Here is a 20641-nt window from a genome sequence, read left to right on the forward strand (position 1 = left end):
TGACCACATGCCAAGCAAGCATACTAAACACTACTTCACTCAGGCCATCAACCATGTACTTTCGAGGTTGGTTATAATGATAGTGATGGCATGGAAACAGGGAGGAAGTAAGGATTATGATTTTACTGCAAATTTGAGAGCTAAGTGAGTGACTTTTACATTTTGATAGTTTCCCCCCACCTTTTGTATAGTATTTTTATACAAGCAACGTAATAAACAAGTGCAATTTGGAGTCAATAAATACAACCCAACAAATGGAGACAAAACACAGAGAAAGTTCTATGACAACTAGTTGAACATGCTGTGTGATAGTTTGGCTGTAGTCTAGTTTATAGAAGGTTCTAAATACTTTCAATTTTATATATATTTCAGTTTTTGGGCAACAACCAGCAGTGCTCAGGGGTTACTCCTAGCTCTGCACTCAGGAATCACTCCTCGCATGCTCAGGGGACCATTTGGGATGCCAGGGATCGAAGGGTCAGCCACATGCAAGGCAAGTGATTTACCTGCTGTACTGTCTGTCACTGCAGAGAGACAGTACACCTGGTAAAGTGGCCTCGTATGTGGCAGACCCTGTTCGATCCCTTGAACCCCATATGGTTCCTGCCAGGAGTGATCCCTGAGTATCGCCAAGTGTGGACCAAAAAAAAAAAAAACCCATGCCAAACTAAAAATAAACATTTCTCAATGCCAGCCATCAAACCAGGGCCTGATACATACTAGGTATGTGCTAGACCCCTGAGCCATATCCTCAGCCCATACTTGTTCAAGATTTCTATTCACCAGCTATACTGAAGACTCAGCCTGTTCTGTGCTCTGGAGCCACGGGGTTGGGGGGGCCATTCGGTGCCAGGATCAAATTTAGGGTCTCACATGCAGCAGGCTATTGCTCTTCACTTCTGCCACCTCCTTCACCTTGTAAGCACCTGTTTCTTCCTCTGGAATCATCACTGAGTTAAAGTCCTTTCAGCTGGCCTGTGCTCCCGTGTCATTCAGGATAAGTCGGAAAAAATGCAGCGTCATAGGCTCGTCGTCGGCTGGTGAGTAGGCAGCAACTAATGCATGGAAACTCAGCCCTGGGCACAGAGTTCCCGACTGGCCTGCGGCCTGAAGTGGACCGCAAATTGTAATCCAGCCCCACTGGCCTACTGACTATTTCTCAGTATGCATAGAGCCCTGGACACCAGCCCAGGCCTCCAGGATTCTGGACTGGAAGGATCTTGGGCTTCATTCTGCCTTTTTTCACAGTTTCAGCTTAAATGTCCTGTTTTTCAGTGGTTCAGTTCTCTTCATATTGAACGAGCTAGTCCCAACGGCATAGGCATGTGTGGCATTTCCAGAGATAATTCTATGCTGGTTCCAGATGTCAGAAGGGCTTGCCAGTTCTGAAGGAAGCTGCTGTAGCAGTTCAGAACGCTGGATCCTCCCTCGAGCACTGGCTGGTTATCATCAGACCGCAGAGGCCAGGAACCCTTTAACTGTGACTTCTTTGGTTTTCCTACCAACACAATTGAGAGGATGGTTGTTTTTGCAGATTACTCATTAGCCCTTAATATTCTTTGCTTCCTTTTAAGTTGACTTTGATTTTTAGAGTAATTGTAGATTCAAAGTATAACTGAGCAGTTTAGTTTCCACATATTTTATATTTTCTACATACACACGCACACTCATATCTCTCTCTTTCTCTCAGCTTTTTGGGCCACACTCAGTGATGCTCAGAGGTTTTCCTAGTTCTGCACTCAGGAATTACTCCTGACGGTGCTCAGGGCACCATATGAGATGCCAGAGATCAAACCCAGAGAGGCTGTGTGCAAGACAAACGCCCCTCCCAACTGTATTATTGCTCTGACAACCTCCTCCCCTCCCTGTCTCTGGTCACCTCCTCTCTCTTTCTTATACACACACACACACACACACACACACACACACACACACACACATGCACACCCTTTATTCCATCATCAATATCTGATTGAGGTCTGGCGCTTTTCTATTCGGTGAGCGAAACTTTCTAGTCCAGCCTAAGCTTAATATTCAGACTGTGATATACCATGTTCTGAGGGTTTTCACAAATGGCTAATGACCCATATCCGTGATTCTGGTCACCCTCAAAGGTGGCTCACTCTCCAGAAATGCTCTCTCCTTGGTCTACTCACTCCTGTTTCCTTCCTGTTCCCCTTGGCCACACACCCGGGCCACTGGCTCAGTAGCTCTGCAACTTCATGAATGACCTGTGGTGGCAGCCTATGGGTTCTTATCAGGTTTACTTCTTGATTTTAGCCCCATGCCGGGCAGGGTCTTCTCTGTTTTCCCCTGGCTTGTAGGTCACGGATATGCCATTGTCTGAGTGTGCCACAGCTTACTCACTCATTTACAGAAAGGTTTCTGAGTTGCTTCCTCATTTGGGCAGGTTTATTTGCTATAGCAGCTAGAAACTTCGGGTGGATATGTTTCCAAACTGTTTTGGATACCAACCAAGGAGCCTGTCTTTAAGCATATATTGGAAGTTAGTTTTAACAATGGGCTTTCTGACAAGAAAACCTCTCTCCACACATAGTTTCTCTATGAATGTACATTTATGTAAGTTTCCAGAAGTCTGGACAGAGGTGGTTAGGATGGTGAGGGGGTAATAGGTTGGGTTTTTTGGATTGTTTTGTTTCAGGGTTACACCCAGAGGTGCTGGGGTTTTCCTGGCTCTCTGCTCAGACATCCCTCCTGGTGGGCTGGGGAGGAAGGGAGGCTAGATGGGTGTTGGGGACTGGCCACCGGTGAGGCCCTGTCCACTGCACGATCTTGCTGGCCACAGCATTTGCTGGCGTGCAGAGGTTTGATTCCCAGCACTGTAGAGATGACATGGTGATTAGCAGGGCTTGGGGCCCTCCCTTCGACTCTCCTCTTCAGGCACAGAATCTCCTCACGTCTTCTCTCCTCAGACCCCAAATCCCCTCGTTCTCCTCTCCTCAGGCCCCAATCCCCTCGCTCTCCTCTCCTCAGGCCTTGAATCCTCTTGCTCTCCTCTCCTCAGGCCCAAATCCCCTCCCTCTCCTGTCTTCAGGCTTCGAACCCCTCGTTCTCCTCTCCTCAGGACCCGAATCCTCCCTCTTCCTCTCCTCAGGCCCGAATCCCCTCGCTCTCTCCTCAGGCCTCGAACCCCTCGCTCTCCTCTCCTCAGGACCCGAATTGCCTCGCTCTCCTCTCCTCTCCTCTCCTCAGGCCCGAATCCCCTCTCTTCAGGCCCGAATCCCCTTGCTCTCTTCTCCTGAGTCCCTGAATCCTCTCGCTCTCCTCTCCTCTGGCCTCGAACCCCTCGCTCTCCTCTCCCCAGGCCCGAATCCCCTTGAATGAATCCCCTCTCTCCTCCGCAGGCACCGAGGGCGAGGACGCCGAGAGGGAGTACCAGAATGACTGCCAGGCCAGCTGGGTGCAGCGCATGCTCATGGCGCTGGTCAGCGACTCGGCGCTCTTCAACACCAGGGAAGGCCGCGCCGGGAAGGTGCACAACTTCATGCTGGGCCTCAACCTCAACACCTCGTACCCGCTGTCGCCACTGAGGGACTTCGCCACGCAGGAGTCCTTGGACGAGGACGAGCTGGACACAGCGGTAGCAGGTGAGCCTCACAGTAGTCCGGAGGGGGTGCCTCCTTGGCTGACCAATCACACTCTCCCGAGGAGGCGTGCTCTTCCTTGGCTGACCAATCACACTCTCCCGAGGAGGCGTGCTCTTCCTTAGCTGGCCAATCACACTCCCGAGGAGGCGAGCTCTTCCTTTGACCAATTACACTCCCGAGGAGGCGTGCTCTTCCTTAGCTGGCCAATCATGCTCTTCCGAGGAGGCGTGCTTTTCCTTAGCTGGCCAATCACACTCTCCCGAGGAGGCGTGCTCTTCCTTAGCTGGCCAATCATGCTCTTCCGAGGAGGCGTGCTCTTCCTTAGCTGGCCAATCACACTCTCCCGAGGAGGCGTGCTCTTCCTTGGCTGACCAATCACACTCTCCCGAGGAGGCGTGCTCTTCCTTAGCTGGCCAATCACACTCCCGAGGAGGCGAGCTCTTCCTTTGACCAATTACACTCCCGAGGAGGCGTGCTCTTCCTTAGCTGGCCAATCATGCTCTTCCGAGGAGGCGTGCTTTTCCTTAGCTGGCCAATCACACTCTCCCGAGGAGGCGTGCTCTTCCTTAGCTGGCCAATCATGCTCTTCCGAGGAGGCGTGCTCTTCCTTAGCTGGCCAATCACACTCTCCCGAGGAGGCGTGCTCTTCCTTAGCTGGCCAATCACACTCTCCCAAGAAGGCATGCTCTTCCTTAGCTGGCCAATCACACTCTCCCGAGGAGGCGTGCTCTTCCTTAGCTGGCCAATCACACTCTCCCGAGGAGGCGTGCTCTTCCTTAGCTGGCCAATCACACTCCCGAGGAGGCGTGCTCTTCCTTAGCTGGCCAATCATGCTCTTCCGAGGAGGCGTGCTCTTCCTTAGCTGGCCAATCACACTCTCCCAAGGAGGCGTGCTCTTCCTTGGCTGACCAATCACACTCTCCCGAGGAGGCGTGCTCTTCCTTAGCTGGCCAATCACACTCCCGAGGAGGCGAGCTCTTCCTTTGACCAATTACACTCCCGAGGAGGCGTGCTCTTCCTTAGCTGGCCAATCATGCTCTTCCGAGGAGGCGTGCTCTTCCTTAGCTGGCCAATCACACTCTCCCGAGGAGGCGTGCTGTACCAGGGGTGCAGCCTTGGGCTCAGAAGTCTTCCCTTTTCTGTGCATGCGACTTTCGTTAGTCGTTGCTGCTGTTGCGAAAATGGACAGACGTGTCCTCTGTTTGTTGTGCATATTATGCAGCTGTGTTGCAAGTGTCACTTAGCGTCTTGCTTTCTGCTCTTAAAGTTTTAACAGCCTCTTGGCATTTTTGTGCTATTTCGTGTGGATTCAGGGGTGTCAGGGTTGCTGGGTAGAGCCCAGATTACCCAGTTGGAATTTCCGGTAATATACACCTAAAATTGTGGCCCCTACAATCATTGGGTAACTTGGACCCGACAAGTATTAGCTGTTTATCTGAAATTCCAGTAAAGTGAGGAATCCTGGATCTTTACTGGATCAAGTTGGTAGCCTCAGAACTGTGTGCCTCCTTTATTGTTTTTACCTTCTTCCGGTTGTTTTGATTTTTTTTCCATGCCTCCTTCCTCTGCTCTTTTATATTCATAAGTCTTGCAACTCTTGACGCAGGAGTCCCAGAGAATCCACACCTTCCTGAAAGTTAACAGTCTTGGCCCTGCCTCAGAGTTTTGATTCTTGGAATGATGGAAGTGCTTTAGTTCACAATGATAGAAAAGTAGAGTAAAATATAAAATTAAGGGCCAGAGAGACAGTACAGTGGGTGGGCTGCTTGCCTTGTATGCGGCGGACCTGGGTTCGACCCCTGGCATCCCATATGGTACCCCAGCACTGCCAGGAGTGATTCATGAGCCATAGTGCCATCAGTAACTGCTGTGCATCGCAGGGTGTGGCCCAAAACATAAAAATCTCAGGCCTCTGTCTGTGTCTCACAGTTATTAATTGGTGACCTCCTTCTCCAACTCTTATTTAAAAATACCATCTATTTAATTCTGTACTTTAGAAAGGAGAGTCACGGACCATGTTCACATAGTAACAGGAGCAAATGGAAATGTTAGCTGTTATTTCCAGAGGTTCACTAGTTAAGTATTTTTTTTTTTTGAGCTCTTTGGAAATTCTTCATAGGGGCCAGTATGCTGGTGCATGGAAGGTCCAGGGTGCAGCACAGGTCTGGGAGTTTGGTGCTCTGACTTGGAGCTCTGGTGCTTGCGCCCGACTGGGCTACAGATCCTGGGGCTTTAACTCAGGGCTTTGTAACTCACATATATCAAGCTCGTGCACCAACTCTTCAAGCCATTTTGAAGTGTTTTAATCTAAAATTGTTTTCAATGGTAATGCTATTTGGAAAGAACTTTAAAGTCTATCGCTAAGTGTCTCCTTACAAATTGATTTCAGTCACTTTGTATTTCTCCAGTAAAAAACACGTGCTGGCCAATTGATTTTAGTCAGAGAATGAGCAGGTCAGCGTGTTCACAGACCAGTGATGCTAACTATGACTGCATTTGCACAGAATATTCTGACCTGGCTATGCTTTCTCCAAAGAGGCCCTTCTTACATGGGCCAGAGAGAGAATACAGTGAATGGGTAAGGTGCTTGCCTTGTATGCAGCCAACCCAAGTTCAATCCCCAGCATCCCATATGGTTCCCTGAGCCCGCCAGGAATGCAGGAATAACCCCTAGGCTGGGTGTGGTCTAGAAAGACAAAAAAGAAAAGGCCCTTTCAAGCTATTCCTTTTTTCTAAGTTTAGAAAACGAGGTATTTGGAATGAAAATATAAAAGGCTTAATGCTAACTATGCTCTCGGTTCATGAAATCTTCACTTAAAATTCTTTATCTTGTATAAAGTACTCTCATTTAATCAAAATATTAGTTTGAAGGTTATTTCTCTTGCATCTCCCAGGCCAAAAGTTAGAGACTTTTCTCTAACCTTGATATTAGGTTGTGGAAATCTTTTTGGGTTATCAAATGATGATAACAGAGATGGAAATAGGAGGATCTTAGAATCAGACCAACCTAAAATGAGTAAAGTGCATTACTTCTGGCCTGCGACTTTACCTTACTAACAATGCTCTGAAAATGAGAGACACTATCAGGTCATGAAGTTATCCTGAGTCCGCTATTTTTAAATCCATGTATACCCAAAAAGACTGTTAGTCATGCGTCTTCTTTCCTGTTTTTGTATTGACGGTATCTTCTCTAATACTTACCATCTGGAATAAGAAATGAAGACTCAACTCAGGACAGAGTTCAAAACCCAAGTATCCAAATATTTGTACTATTGTACATTGAAAATGGAATCTGTGTGATGTGTTTACAAAATGATCACAAATCCACTGAACTATATTGCCTTAAGGAGATGTTGCGGGGGCTGGAGCAATAGCACAGTGGGTCGGACGTTTGCCTTGCACGCGGCCGACCCGGGTTCAATTCCCAGCATTCCATATGGTCCCCTGAGCACTGCCAGGAGTGATTCCTGAGTGCAAAGCCAGGAGTAACCCCTGAGCTTCACCAGGTGTGACCCAAAAAGCAAAAAAAGAAAGAAAAAAAAGGAGATGCTGCTCATTCATAGATCCCCATGTATCCACAGCTGTCAAGTGCTACTTCAAAAGGGTTAGAATCATGTGTGCCATTTTTTTTCTTTTGGTTTTGGGCCACACCAGCTGTGCTCAGGGCTTACTCCTGGCTCTCCAATCAGAGATCATTCTTGCAGGCGTCAGGGACCATATGTGGTGGGTGCCAGGGATCACACCTCAGTCTCCATGTGCAAGGCAAGCGCCCTCCCCTGCACTAACTCGGAAGCCTCAGAGTATTCCTTACTGTGGCATTGGACAATCTCTCAGTGGTGTTTTGACAGATGTCATACAGTACCTCAGGCTCCAGCTCAAAAATTTGGAAACACAGCTGCACCCCCTGTGGACAAGTGATTGGCTGTTCTCATGCTGGGCCGCGTCAGGGCCTCGCGTGGACACGGGCGTCCTGGAGTCTGGGGCTGGGCCGTTAGTCGCTGAGACGGGCACGCGCACCTGCGTCCGGGGCTGAGACGGGCACGCGCAGCTCCGTCGGGGGCTGAGACGGGCACGCGCACCTGCATCTGGAACTGAGACGGGCACGCGCACCTGAGTCAGGGGCCGAGACGGGCACACGCGGCTGCACCCGGGACTGGGACGGGCACACGGGGACGCGCGGCTGCGTCCTGGGCTGGGACGGGCACACGCAAGCTCCGTCACGGGCTGGGACGGGCACGCGCGCCTGCATCTGGAACTGAGACGGGCACGCGCACCGGAGTCGGGGGCTGAGACGGGCACGCGAGGGCTGAGTCGGGCACGCGCGGCTGCGCCCAGGACTGGGACGGGCACATGCAGCTCCGTCAGGGGCTCAGACGGGCACGCGCAGCTGCATTCGAGGCCGAGATGGGCACGCGCAACTCCATCGGGGGCTGAGACGGGCACGCGCAGCTGCGTCCGGGGGGCTGAGACGGTCACGCGCAGCTCCTTCGAGGGCTGGGACAGGCACTGGGACGGGCACGCGCAGCTCCGTCAGGGGCTGAGACGGGCACGCGCAGCTGCATTCGAGGCCGAGATGGGCACGCGCAACTCCATCGGGGGCTGAGACGGGCACGCGCAGCTGTGTCCGGGGGCTGAGACTGGCACGCGCAGCTCCTTCGAGGGCTGGGACGGGCACTGGGACGGGCACGCGCAGCTCCTTCGAGGGCTGGGACAGGCACTGGGACGGGCACGCGCAGCTCCGTCAGGGGCTGAGACGGGCACGAGCAGCTGCATTCGAGGCCGAGATGGGCACGCGCAACTCCATCGGGGGCTGAGACGGGCACACGCAGCTGCGTCCGGGGGCTGAGACGGGCACGCGCAGCTGCATTCGAGGCCGAGATGGGCACGCGCAACTCCATCGGGGGCTGAGACGGGCACGCGCAGCTCCTTCGAGGGCTGGGACAGGCACTGGGACGGGCACGCGCAGCTCCGTCAGGGGCTGAGACGAGCACGCGCAGCTGCATTCGAGGCCGAGATGGGCACGCACACTCCATCGGGGGCTGAGACGGGCACGCGCAGCTGCATTCGAGGCCGAGATGGGCACGCACACTCCATCGGGGGCTGAGACGGGCACGCGCAGCTGCATTCGAGGCCGAGATGGGCACGCGCAACTCCATCGGGGGCTGAGACGGGCACACGCAGCTGTGTCCGGGGGCTGAGACGGGCACGCGCAGCTGCATTCGAGGCCGAGATGGGCACGCGCAACTCCATCGGGGGCTGAGACGGGCACGCGCAGCTGTGTCCGGGGGCTGAGACGGGCACGCGCAGCTCCTTTGAGGGCTGGGACGGGCGTCTCGTGACGTGGAAGCCCGGAAGCACGTGCTGCTGCGTCTCCCACACGCGGGCTGTGTCGTCGTTCACACCCCACGTTTGAGGGGCAACACAGTGCAGTGAGGGGACAAGCCGTGACCACGAGGCGCCGGCCTGGGCGACGGGGCCCACCTTGACAGAAATCCTGTGGGAACAGCTGGGGCATCCGGGTGCCCGGGCTTGGTGGCTGGACAGCGTCCCCCGTGGGACCGAGGCCGACCCAGACCCACCCGCCTGCTAGGGCACGGCTCTGGGTCTCCGACCGCAGACAAGGACCACACAGGAATGCAATCAGCAAGCGGGCAGTTTCTTGAGCTGGCGAGCCAGGGTCGTGCACACGCACACAACAACACCCAGGTCCTGGGTGAGAGGCCAGACCCCGGCCCAAGGTACAGGGGTTACTTATATAGGCCCAAGTTGGCCGTTACAGCAGATTTGAAGGTCACAATTTAAGTAGGTGCCCGCCCCGAGCTTCACACACTATCCGGGTCCGAGGGCTGAGCCCGGACCCGTGACAGCATCTGTTTCATGGCTCAGGGGCTCAAACATTCCTCCCGAACAAGCAGATATTAGAGACCTGAGTGGAAACTTTACTATCTTCATTGTCCTTGGCCAGGTCTGAGGCTGTCCTGTCCTAACAGGCCGTGGACAGTCCCCAGGGCCAGTAACCCTCAGTGGACGGCCCTCAGGGCCCCTAACCCTTGCTCTGTTGCTGTTCCCTTCCCTCCCGGAGACCCCGACGAATTCGAGCGCATCTACGAGCCCCTGGATGTGAAGAGCAAGAAGATCCACGTGGTGGACAGCGGCCTCACCTTCAACCTGCCCTACCCACTGATCCTGCGGCCACAGCGGGGCGTAGACCTCATCATCTCCTTCGACTTCTCGGCCCGGCCCAGTGACTCCAGTCCGCCCTTCAAGGTGAGTGCGGACCCCCCTCCCCTGGCCCTGGAGTGCACGGTGCTCCCTGCACCCCCTGCATGGGTCATCCCACAGCTCCTCAGGCCATATTGAGCCCTCATCCTGATGCCACCCGGGCCGGGAGGGAGGTCGGGGACCATGCAGGTCCTGAAACCTGGTCCGGCGAGGAGAATGACCACAGACCTCAAAGCCACAAGAGCGAAGGATGGAACCCAGGAGTGTGGCAACCAGCCGAAGGCATTGAGCAACAAGGAAGCCGTAATTCTTGGTCAGATTTCTGTGAAGAATCCTTATCATTGAATAGGCGTGGAGAGAATTTCCTCTCTTTGATAGTGTGCAGAATTCACAGGCACTCTGCAGTTCTTGTTGTTAGCAACCTCTTCAAGAAGAGGTTACTATAAATAATTTTTTTTTAAAAAAAGTGAGAAATTTGGGGCTGGAGTGATAGCACAGCGGGTAGGGTGTTTGCCTTGCACGCAACCAATCCAACATCCCATATGGTCCCCTGAGCACCGCCAGGAGTAATTCCTGAATGCAGAGCCAGGAGTAACCCTTGAACATCGCTGGGCGTGACCCAAAAAGCAAAAAAAAAAAAAAAAAAAGGGAGAAATTCATGTTGTCTCCATGACTGTGCAATTGGGCAAGGGCATCATCTGTAGGGTTGTTGTGAGGGCAAAAGTCAGACTGCAGGCATTAAAGGAACAAGCAGTGATGAGAAATTGAAGACAGGTCCTGGAGTGGTGGTACAGCAGAAGTGCATTTGCCTTGCCCGTGGCCAACCCAGGTTCAATCCCCAGCATCCCATATGGTTCCCCAGGCACCGCTAGGAGTAAATCCTGAGGGCAGAGCTAGGAGGAACCTCTGAGCATTGCCGGGTATGACCCCCAAAATCCAAAAAATGAAAGATTGGCCAGAGGGATAGTATAACAGGCAGGGCGTTTGCCTTGTACGTGGCCTACCTGTGTTCGATTTCCCCAGCATGCCAGCGTCCGAATCTCCTAGCACCACTGGGAGTGATTACTGAGCACAGAGATAGTACAGCAGGTAGGGCATTTGCTTGCATGTGGCTGAGTGAGGCGTGATCCCTGGCACCGTATGTGGTGCTCTAAACCCTGTCAGGAGTGGTTCCTGAGCAGAGCCAGGAGTAAGCCCTGAGCACCACCGAGGGTGGCTCAAAAAGATTAGGGGGGCAAAAAAATGCCAGTTCAAAGATGCCAGGGAGGAAAGAGATGGGTTTATTCTGCAGGGGACAGGATGCTTGGAGTGTGTGGAGGCTTGGGCAGATTTACTCCCACTGAGGAAGAGTCATAGGGCTGGAGCGATATCACAGCGGTAGGGCGCTTGCCTTACGAGCGGCCAACATGGCCGACCCAAGTTCGATTCCTCCATCCCTCTCAGAGAGCCCGGCAAGCTACCGAGAGTATCTCGCCCGCACGGCAGAGCCTGGCAAGCTTCCCGTGACGTATTTGATATGCCAAACACAGTAACAACAAGTCTCACGATGGAGACGTTACTGGCCCCGCTCGAGCAAATTGATGAACAACGGGAGGACCGTGGAACAACGGGAGGACCGTGATACACCGTGAGGAAGAGTCATCCCGAAGGTATTACTGAACTGTGGAGAGATGACAGGTGTGATGGAGTCAAATCCCTAGGAAGCCATAGGCATGAGGCAGAAGACACATAAATGTACAGGTGGAGTGGTGGGATCCTCAGCTCTACAAAAAGCTGAAAGCCTCCCATTTGCACCGACATGTAACTTGAGGGTATTCTGCCAGGTGAAATAAGTCAGATGAGAGAGAGACACACACACACACCATGTGATTTCACACACATTTGGTACATAGAGAAATAAAACGAATGAGTAAAAACTGAACTTTTAGACTCTTAGATCAGCAGCCGTGGGCAAGGGGCAAAATTGAGCAGAAGGATCAAATTGATGATGAACCATTGAATAGGTAACCACTAACTTAGCCTTATAATGGGCTGGAGCAATAGCACAGCGGGGTAGGGCGTTTGCCTTGCACGCAGCCAACGTGGCCAACCCGAGTTCGATTCCTCTGCCCCTCTTGGAGAGCCTGGCAAACTACCGAGTGTATCTCGCCCACATGGCAAAGCCTGGAAAGCTCCCCGTGATGTATTCAAGATGCCAAACACAGTAACAAGTCTCACAGTGTTACTGGGCCCGCTCTAGCAAATCGATGAACAACGGGACGACAGTGACAGTGACAGTCTTAAAATTCTGAAGTTTATCTCTCTTCCATTTATGCATTCATGTATAAAAATATGATTCTTGGTCTCAAATGTTATCACTTAGGGGAGAAATACTTTTATTCACCAGAACCACTTGAAAGAAATTTAGAAACTTTATATTAGTTCGAGCGCTCGAGCGGGCCCAGTACCGTCTCCATTGGAGACTTTGTTGTTACTGTGTCTGGCATATCGAATACTCTCGGTAGCTTGCCGGGCTTCATTTGGTTTTATGTAAGTGTATTATATTAAAGAGATTTGGTGCGCCCTGGAATGGACTGACATAAGCTTCCAGAGTGAAATTGATGCAGAGCAGACCATGAGCACATGAGGAACCATGATTAGACGGGATGCGCAGTAGGACCCCATGGGGGGCTGGAAGGAAAAATTAAGATTGGATGATTGGAAATAGATCATCAGTGGGGCTGTTTTCAGCACACAAATGACTTCATGGAATTAGAATTTTAGGATCATTAACTTGACAGTGTGGACTGGAGCGATAGCACAGCGGTAGGGCGTTTGCCTTGCACGCAGGCAATATGGCCGACCCGAGTTCGATTCCTCTGCCCCTCTCAGAGAACCTGGCAAGCTACCGAGAGTATCCCGCCCACACGGCAGAGCTTGGCAAGTTCCCCGTGGCATATTTAATATGCCTAACACAGTAACAACAAAGTCTCCAATGGAGACGTTACTGGGCCCGCTCGAGCAAATCAATGAACAATGGGAGGACCGTGGACCGTGAACTTGACAGTGGGAAATAGGGTGAGTTGGAGAATTGCCAACCAAAAAGAGGAAAGCCTAGAGAAATTTGCTATGATGAGAACATAGGATAGTGAGGGCTGCCCAGGGCCAGGGGTAGATTTGTTACCCTTGAACAGTGTCAGTGGGTGACTCAAAGGTTAGCATCACACTGGCAGAAACTTGTTCATTTACCTCTGGCAGTATAAATCATCAAGGCCATTCTTTCAGAGAGGGGTCAGAGCCAAGCCCCTCACAAGCTGGAGCTTGAACAGTCTAGAAAATTCCAAAAAGGATTTTGATCGTTTGTTAGAGTTTTTAAATGCACATTGGTTTATTGTTTCATTTTTTAAAAATTAAGAATAGAAGAATATATAAACGTACTGTTTCAGCTCGTTGTACACAAAATGTGGAGATTTTTAATACACCTCAAGTGTTTCTGTTCTTAGACCGAAGCTGTCAGTGTGTCGGCATTTCCATTTAGTCTCTCTTCACTGTGTGTGTGTGTATTAGTGTACCCTGAGGTGATGTTGTTTTGCATTGCTTCCCCCCATTTTGTGTGTGTGTGTGTGTGTGTGTGTGTGTGTGTGTGTGTGTGTGTGTGTGTTAGGTGTTAGGGGGACATACCTGATTCTGTGCTCAGAGCACCACTCCTGGTGATGCTCTGGGTCCATATCTGACACTGGGGATTGAAGCCAGATCAGCCTGCTCTGGGAGTGAACAGGCTGATGGCAGTGCTGGTGCCACTGGTCTGGGTTTGGGCTCCAAGCCACGTGCAAGGCAAGTATCTTTATGCCATCTGTCTGAGCTCTATTGTGTTTCTTTTTTAAAAAATGTGTTTTAGGGGCTGGAGTGATAGCACAGCGGGTAGGGTGTTTGCATTGCACGCGGCCCAGCTCGAGTTCGATTCCCAGCATCCATAGGGTCCACCGAGCACCGCCAGGAATAATTCCTGGGTGCATGAGCCAGGAGTGACCCCTGTGCATCGCTGGGTGTGACTCAAGAAAGCAAAAAAAATTTTGTTTTAGTTATTGTGGTTTAGAGTACTGTCAGTGATAAGGTTCCATGCGTGCTGTATTCCAGTACCACACCCTCCACTAGAGTGTTTTTTGTCCTCCAGTGTCAGGATTCCCACTCACACACACACTCCCCCTCAACCTTCCCCCCCCCCCCCCCCCCGCCACCCCAGTTCTTTCTACTGCAGCAAACTCAGTTCTGTAGAACAGTTCTGAGGTCATGTTGTGGAACCTTTGGCCGTTTGTTCTTTATTTCCTTTCTGTGTTTCTTTATATCCTACAGATGAGCAGGGTCATTCTGTGTCCGTCTCTCTACTCCCGACTCACTTCACTCAGCATGGTACCCTCCAGTCCATTCACTTAGTGGCAACATTGCATGATTTTGTCTTTTCTTAGAGCTGTATAGTATTTTATTATATATATATATATATATATATATATATATATGGTAAAGGTAAAGGTAAAGGCCCTCCCGTTGATCGTCGATTTGCTCGAGCGGGCCCAGTAATGTCTCCATTGGAGACTTTGTTGTTACTGTGTTTGGCAGATCGAATACTCTCGGTAGCTTGCCGGGCTCTCCGAGAGGGGCGGAGGAATTGAACTCGGGTCGGCCATGTTGGCCGCTTGTAAGGCGAACGCCCTACCGCTGTGCTATCACTCCAGCCCTATATATATGTATATGTATATATATATATATATATATATATATATATATATATCCCATAGTTTCTTTACCCACTCATTCCCCAAAATTGATAAGAAGGACCAGGGATTTGATGCGAGTTGTAGAGTACATGCCCAGCATGTGTGAGGCCCTGGGCTCGATTCCTGACACTGAATGCCCTGTACATGGGCACCATCAGGGTAGCCTGGTGGCTTACAAGCACTGAGCTCTTCAGGCCTGCGCTCCTCCCCATAAGAGTATTTAAACATAAAAATTGATTGCAGCCCCAAACACTTGCACAGTCATGGAGACAACATGAATTTCTCGCTTTTTTAAAAAAATTAGTCATAGGGCCTGGAGCTGTAGCACAGCGGATAGGGCATTTGCCTTGCACACAGCTGACCCGGGTTCAATTCCCAGCATTCCATATGGTCCCCTGAGCACCGCCAGGGGTTATTCCTGAGCGCAGAGCCAGGAGTAACCCCTGTCCATCGCCGGATGTGACCCCCAAAAAGCAAAAAATTTTAAAAAATATTTATAGTAACCTCTCAGTGAAGAGGTTGCTAACAACAAGAACTACAAAGTGCCATGTGAATTCTGCACAGTATCAAAGAGAGGAAATTCTCTCCACGCTTATTAAATGATAAGGCTTCTTAACAGAAATCTGACCAAGAATTAGACACAGGCACTGGAGCAACAGGAGAGAGAGCCAAGTTTTCTTTACACATGCTCACTCAACCCAGCTAATACCAAAAAGGGTTGCGTCCTGAGCGCATTTCCCTCGGTTATATCTGTGTGGTGAGATGCAGGATACACAGATTCTATGGAACAGGGTTCTCATCTAACATACACAATGGTTGCTGTTACACTGACGCTTCTGAGTTCCGTATAGATATTTCCTAATTGTTATGTGACCCCATCCTGTTCCTGCTCAGGCAGCCAGATCGATCTGGCCTTTTCGCTTTGTTTTGGTCATAGCTTTATGATTTATGGTCTATTCATCTTTGCCCAGTATGGTTCACTCAGAGGTCCTGCCTCTAGTTTCCCGTGTCAGTTTCTCATTTTTCTGCTACGAGTTCACCCAGATTCAGATACCATGAGGATGACCATGACACACAAAAAAAACCACAACCTCTGAATTGTAATTGATATTTATTGTTCCCTATATCAGTTGCTTTGGGCTGGAGCGATAGCACAGAGGTAGGGCGTTTTCCTTGCACACAGCCAGCCCGGCTGAGCTGGGTTTGATTCCTCCGCCCCTCTCGGAGAGCCCGGCAAGCTACTGAGAGTATCTCACCCACATGGCAGAGCCTGTCAGGCTACCGTGATGTATTCAATATGCCAAACACAGTAACAACAAGTCTCAAAAAAAAAATGCAGACATTACTGGGCCCATTCGAGCAAATCGATAAACAACGCGAAGACAGATATCAGTTGCTTCATTAAGGTTTTAATTTTTTTTATGCTGCATACTGCTTCCAAATCTGAAAATAGATTTGGAGTAATGAGAAATAGCATACAAAGGATTATATCTTGGGGCCAGTAAGATAAGAGTGGGATGGCACTTATCTTGCACTTACTGACCCAGATTCAATCCCTGACACCTCATATGGTCCCCTGAACACCCAGGAGTGATCCTTGAGTGCAGAGTCAGGAGTAAGCCATGAGCATCGCTGGGTGTGACCCAAACTGCACCTTCATTTCACCCCATAAGTAAAGAAAGCACATATCCTAGGTTTGTAGGAACCAAGAAAAGTTCTCATAGAAAAAAGAATTAAGGAGAAATATATTGTTAATATTTAAATGTATATGTATTACATCTATACATCTTTTTTTTTTTTTTGCTTTTTGGTTCACACCCGGTGATACACCGGGGTTCCTCCAGGCTCTGCCCTCAGGAATTACTGGCGATGCTCAGGGGACCATATGGGATGATGGGATGCTGGGAATCGAACCCAGGTCGGCCGCGTGCAAGGCAAACGCCCTGCCCGCTGTGCTATTGCTCCAGCCCCTCATCCATATATCTTTCACTCTAAGTTGTCATGATATTTCTTTATTAGATGGTTTTTCCTATCCTTCCAAGCTGGTTTGTTTGTTTGTTTATTTATTTATTTATTTATTTATTTTGCTGTTTGGGTCACACCCGGCAATGCTCAGGGGTTACTCTTGGCTCTGCACTCAGGAATTACTCCTGGCGGTGCTCAGGGGACCATATGGGATGCTGGGAATCGAACCCGGGTTGGCCGCGTGCCAGGCAAACGCCCTCCCTGCTGTGCTATCGCTCCAGCCCCTCAAGCTGTTTTAATAATGTGCAATGTGGTGACCATAGTTCACAACACTGTTTATATTTGAACGTTGCCAAGAGAAGAAAAACTAACCATGAGTGGTGATTGTAGTGATTATTCTACAGTATATGAAAATATCAAATCAGAAGTAGCACAGGGATTTCAGTGCTTGTCTTGCACACAGCCAACTCTGGTTCAGTTCCCAGCACCATATATGATCCCCTAAACACCTCCAGGCATGACCCCTGAGCACAGTCAGGAGTAAGTCCTGAACACTGCTGAGTATAACCCCTCAAAATAAAGCAACACACACACAAATCAAGTCATGATGCCATAATACATCTAAAACTAAGAAAAGGCTATTTCTCAATTATGACTCAAAAAAGAATCATATTTTGTGCCCAAAAATGAACTCGGAAACTTAGTGGTGGGTGTGATGTGGTAATATTACATCCTTGAGACATATACAATCTTGGAAACTTGTGTTTTTTTTTTTTAAATAAGATATGAGGAAATTGACAAAAAAGAAATTTAAGATGTCAGTAAAAACACTCCGGATAACATCAGTCTGTACTTTTGGCTGAGTTCTGTTTCAGTAGGGTATTTATTCTTTAAAGAATATTAATCAGATTAGTATTTCAAGATAAGTGATTTCACTTTTCACTATGCAGAAAAAGAAGAGCTCCCAAGAGGTGTCCCCCTCCACAGGAGTCCCAGTGAGGACTGTAGACCTGCATTGAGAGCTCATCTGTGGAAGTGGGACGTTTGGGAGTGGTCAGGAGGCCCACCTAGAGTGTTGTCACAGCACCAGTGGCCATGGTATGTGGCGTGTGTCTGTGCGTTTTCTTCCCACGTGTCTCACACCAGCTCCTCTGCTCACTATCTCCCTGCTTTCTCAGTCTGGACTGGAAAGGAGACATGAAAGAAGATGTGGTTTTTCCAGCCTGTCATCAGTAGTTTTCAATCTTTTCCACATCCGGATTGCAGAGGGAAAGAGAAAGTTTCCGTGGCTTCCTGAATCCACGTCACATCTCTGTGTAAAAATAGCCCGGCCTCGACCTAGGTGATTCCTTTCCCCGCTCCCCACAGTCCACACATGGTGGTCATCCCCTGAGTCATGTTTGTAAACATTAGAAAGGGCCTTCCTCATCCTTCTCACGCAGTTGGTTCACGGAGTGAACTTTCCTTTTAGTTTTTGGTGCTGAATAATCTTGAGTGAATAATTATGAACAGTGCTGCCAAGAACTAACTGAATACTTTGGCTGGCCAGAGAGGAAAAAGGAATGAGCGATCAAAGTCCTTTTACATGCCGAAGCAATTCATCACGTATATGTGGGATTTCCACTGAAATATTTAATGCTTGCTGGTTATGAGCAATATTGAATCTGTCTGCCTGAAATCTTTTTCTTTCATGCGTAAGTGAGAACAGATGTGTAAGCCTTTGTAAATGGTATTGAGAGAATCCAGTGAAAACGCAACACCAGAAATCTCCAACTGTAAGGTTTCAAGGAGAACTGTATTTTTATTTAAGTTTCATTTATTTATTTATTTTTGCTTTTTTGGGTCACACCTGGCGATGCTCAGGGATTACTCCTGGCTCTGCACTCAGGAATTACTCCTGGCAGTGCTCCTATGGAATGCTGGGAATCGAACCCAGGACCCACCTGCAAGGCAAGCGCTGTACTATCACTCTAGCCCTTTATCTACGTTTAAGATACAGTTTCGTTTCATTTTATTTGGAAGAGTTGGACCACACCCAACAGTGCTCAGGGCTACCCCTGGTTCAGGTATTGAATGGGGCCCACTTGAACGCAAGCCCCTTAATCCCTGTGCTATATCTCTGGTCCTAAGCTGCTGTATTTTAAAATATTGTTTTCTAAAATCTAAATGACAGAATGTTAAGTTTATTATTATTTAAGTTTATTACTAATGGGGGAGGGCCATACGCAGTGGTGCTCAAGGTTTACTCTTGGCTCTGCACTCAGGGATCACTCCTCTCAGGACTTGGAGGACCATATGGGTTTCTAGGAATTGAAACCAGGTCAGCCACACGCAAGGGCATGTGCCCTACTCATTAACTCATTATACTAGTGCTCTGCCCCCACAGATTTTTAAAATATACATTATTTTTTCATTTTTAAAAAATTAATTTTTAATAGAATCATCATGATACACAGTTACAAAGTTGTTCAGTCATGCAGTGTTCCAACACCTGTCCCTTCACCAGTGCACATTTTTATTTTCCACCACCAACATCCCCAGTTTCCCTCCCGTCCTACTCACATCTCTATGGCAGGCTCTCTCTCTCTCTCTCACTCTCTCTCTCTCTCTCTCTGCATTATGGTTTGCAGTACAGATACTGAAAGGTTTTAATGCATATCCCACATTATCTCATTTTTATGTTTACTTCGTTGGTAGGGAAGATAGTGCCCCCTCCCCCCACTGATCTATCATTGATTTACAATCATATGGTATTTCAGGGGTTTAAATTCACACTTCTCGGGGGCTGGAGCGATAGCACAGCGGGTAGGGTGTTTGCCTTGTATGTGGCTGACCTGGGTTCGATTCCCAGCATCCCATAGGGTCCCCTGAGCACCGCCAGGAGTGATTCCTGAGTGCAGAGCCAGGAGTCAGCCCTGAGCATTGCTGAGTGTGACCCAAAAAGCAAAATAAATAAGTAAATTTACACTTCTCCATGTGTGTAATTGTCACTACCTTCACCCCCAAAGTTCTGGTGCCCTCCACCAGCAAGAAGACCCCAGCCTCATCCTTTCCTTTCCCTTCACTGTCCTTCCGCTCACCACCATAGTTCTCTCCCAGCTGAGGAATAAGTTTCGTTGTGTTGGGCTGGTTCCTTGCTGTAGTGATTGTTGTTCCACATATGAGTGAAACCATCTCCATTTTTCATTTCCTTATTCACAGAGCACAATCCCTTCGTGCTACGCACATTGGTCCCTAGGATGGTAGAGTAGCATGTGGCCAGTCATAGCTTGTCACTCCATGAGCCAGTCGTCTAAGTCTCCATGGCCTCTGAGTTGTAGAAACAGGCTCCATGGAGATGAGGTGGAATTGGGGCCTGTTGTTTCAGGCAGAGAGTACTGCCTGGACCACACTGGTGTGTGAGTGTGGTAACTTAGAGACTTCAGGGCTGTTGGGACAATTACTGCAGAGAAGAGTTGTCCAGCGCACTGTGAGCACCCAGAAATAGAGCAAAAGAAGAGCCAGATACTTTTACATTTATAAAATGTCTGAATATTGAATTATTTAATAATATCACGATCATCCTGTTGTTCGTCGATTTCCTCAAGCAGGCACCAGTAATGTCTCCTTTCTAGCCCTGAGATTTTAAAAGAGCCATTTCAATGCTCTTTCAGGATTAGGAGAATGAGACCCACCATTGTTACTGGTATTTGGCATATTGAGTACGACACGGAAAGTTTGCCAGACTCTGCCGTGCGGAGTCATAATGTATTAAAGTAAATTATTAATATATTGCCTAAATACTTAATTAGCTTTATGGAGTAGATACAGGTTTTTAAAAAAGTACAATAGCCTCACTCCACTTGGTTATCTCCAGTAGCTTATAAGGGTCCCAAACTTATTATATATAACACATATAGGCTTACACTTTTTTTTTTTAACTAGCAACTCCATTGACCAAATTTTGCTTTATTTTTTTTTTTTTAAGTCCAGCTGTGCTCAGGACTTGTGAATCACTCTTGGTAGGGCTCAGGAGATCATATGTGGTGCCAGGGATTTGAACCTGTGTCAGCTCTGTGCAAGGCCCTCCCCATGGTTCTATGACTGCAGCCC

The 20641-nt window shown here is 49.2% G+C and overlaps 1 protein-coding gene across 1 annotated transcript in view; it reads left to right on the forward strand.

Annotated features, from left to right (window-relative positions):
- The window catches only part of PLA2G4A (phospholipase A2 group IVA), a 100771-nt gene that overhangs the window by 70939 nt on the left and 9191 nt on the right, over positions 1 to 20641 (forward strand). The window contains exons 14-15 of the mRNA XM_056106615.1: positions 3366 to 3608; positions 9691 to 9875. Of these exons, the coding sequence (XP_055962590.1) occupies positions 3366 to 3608; positions 9691 to 9875 (428 nt within the window). The remainder of the gene's footprint in view (positions 1 to 3365; positions 3609 to 9690; positions 9876 to 20641) is intronic.

This window comes from Sorex fumeus, unplaced genomic scaffold, assembly GCF_029834395.1.
Source record: "Sorex fumeus unplaced genomic scaffold, SorFum_2.1 ptg000135l, whole genome shotgun sequence".
NCBI lineage: Eukaryota > Metazoa > Chordata > Mammalia > Eulipotyphla > Soricidae > Sorex > Sorex fumeus.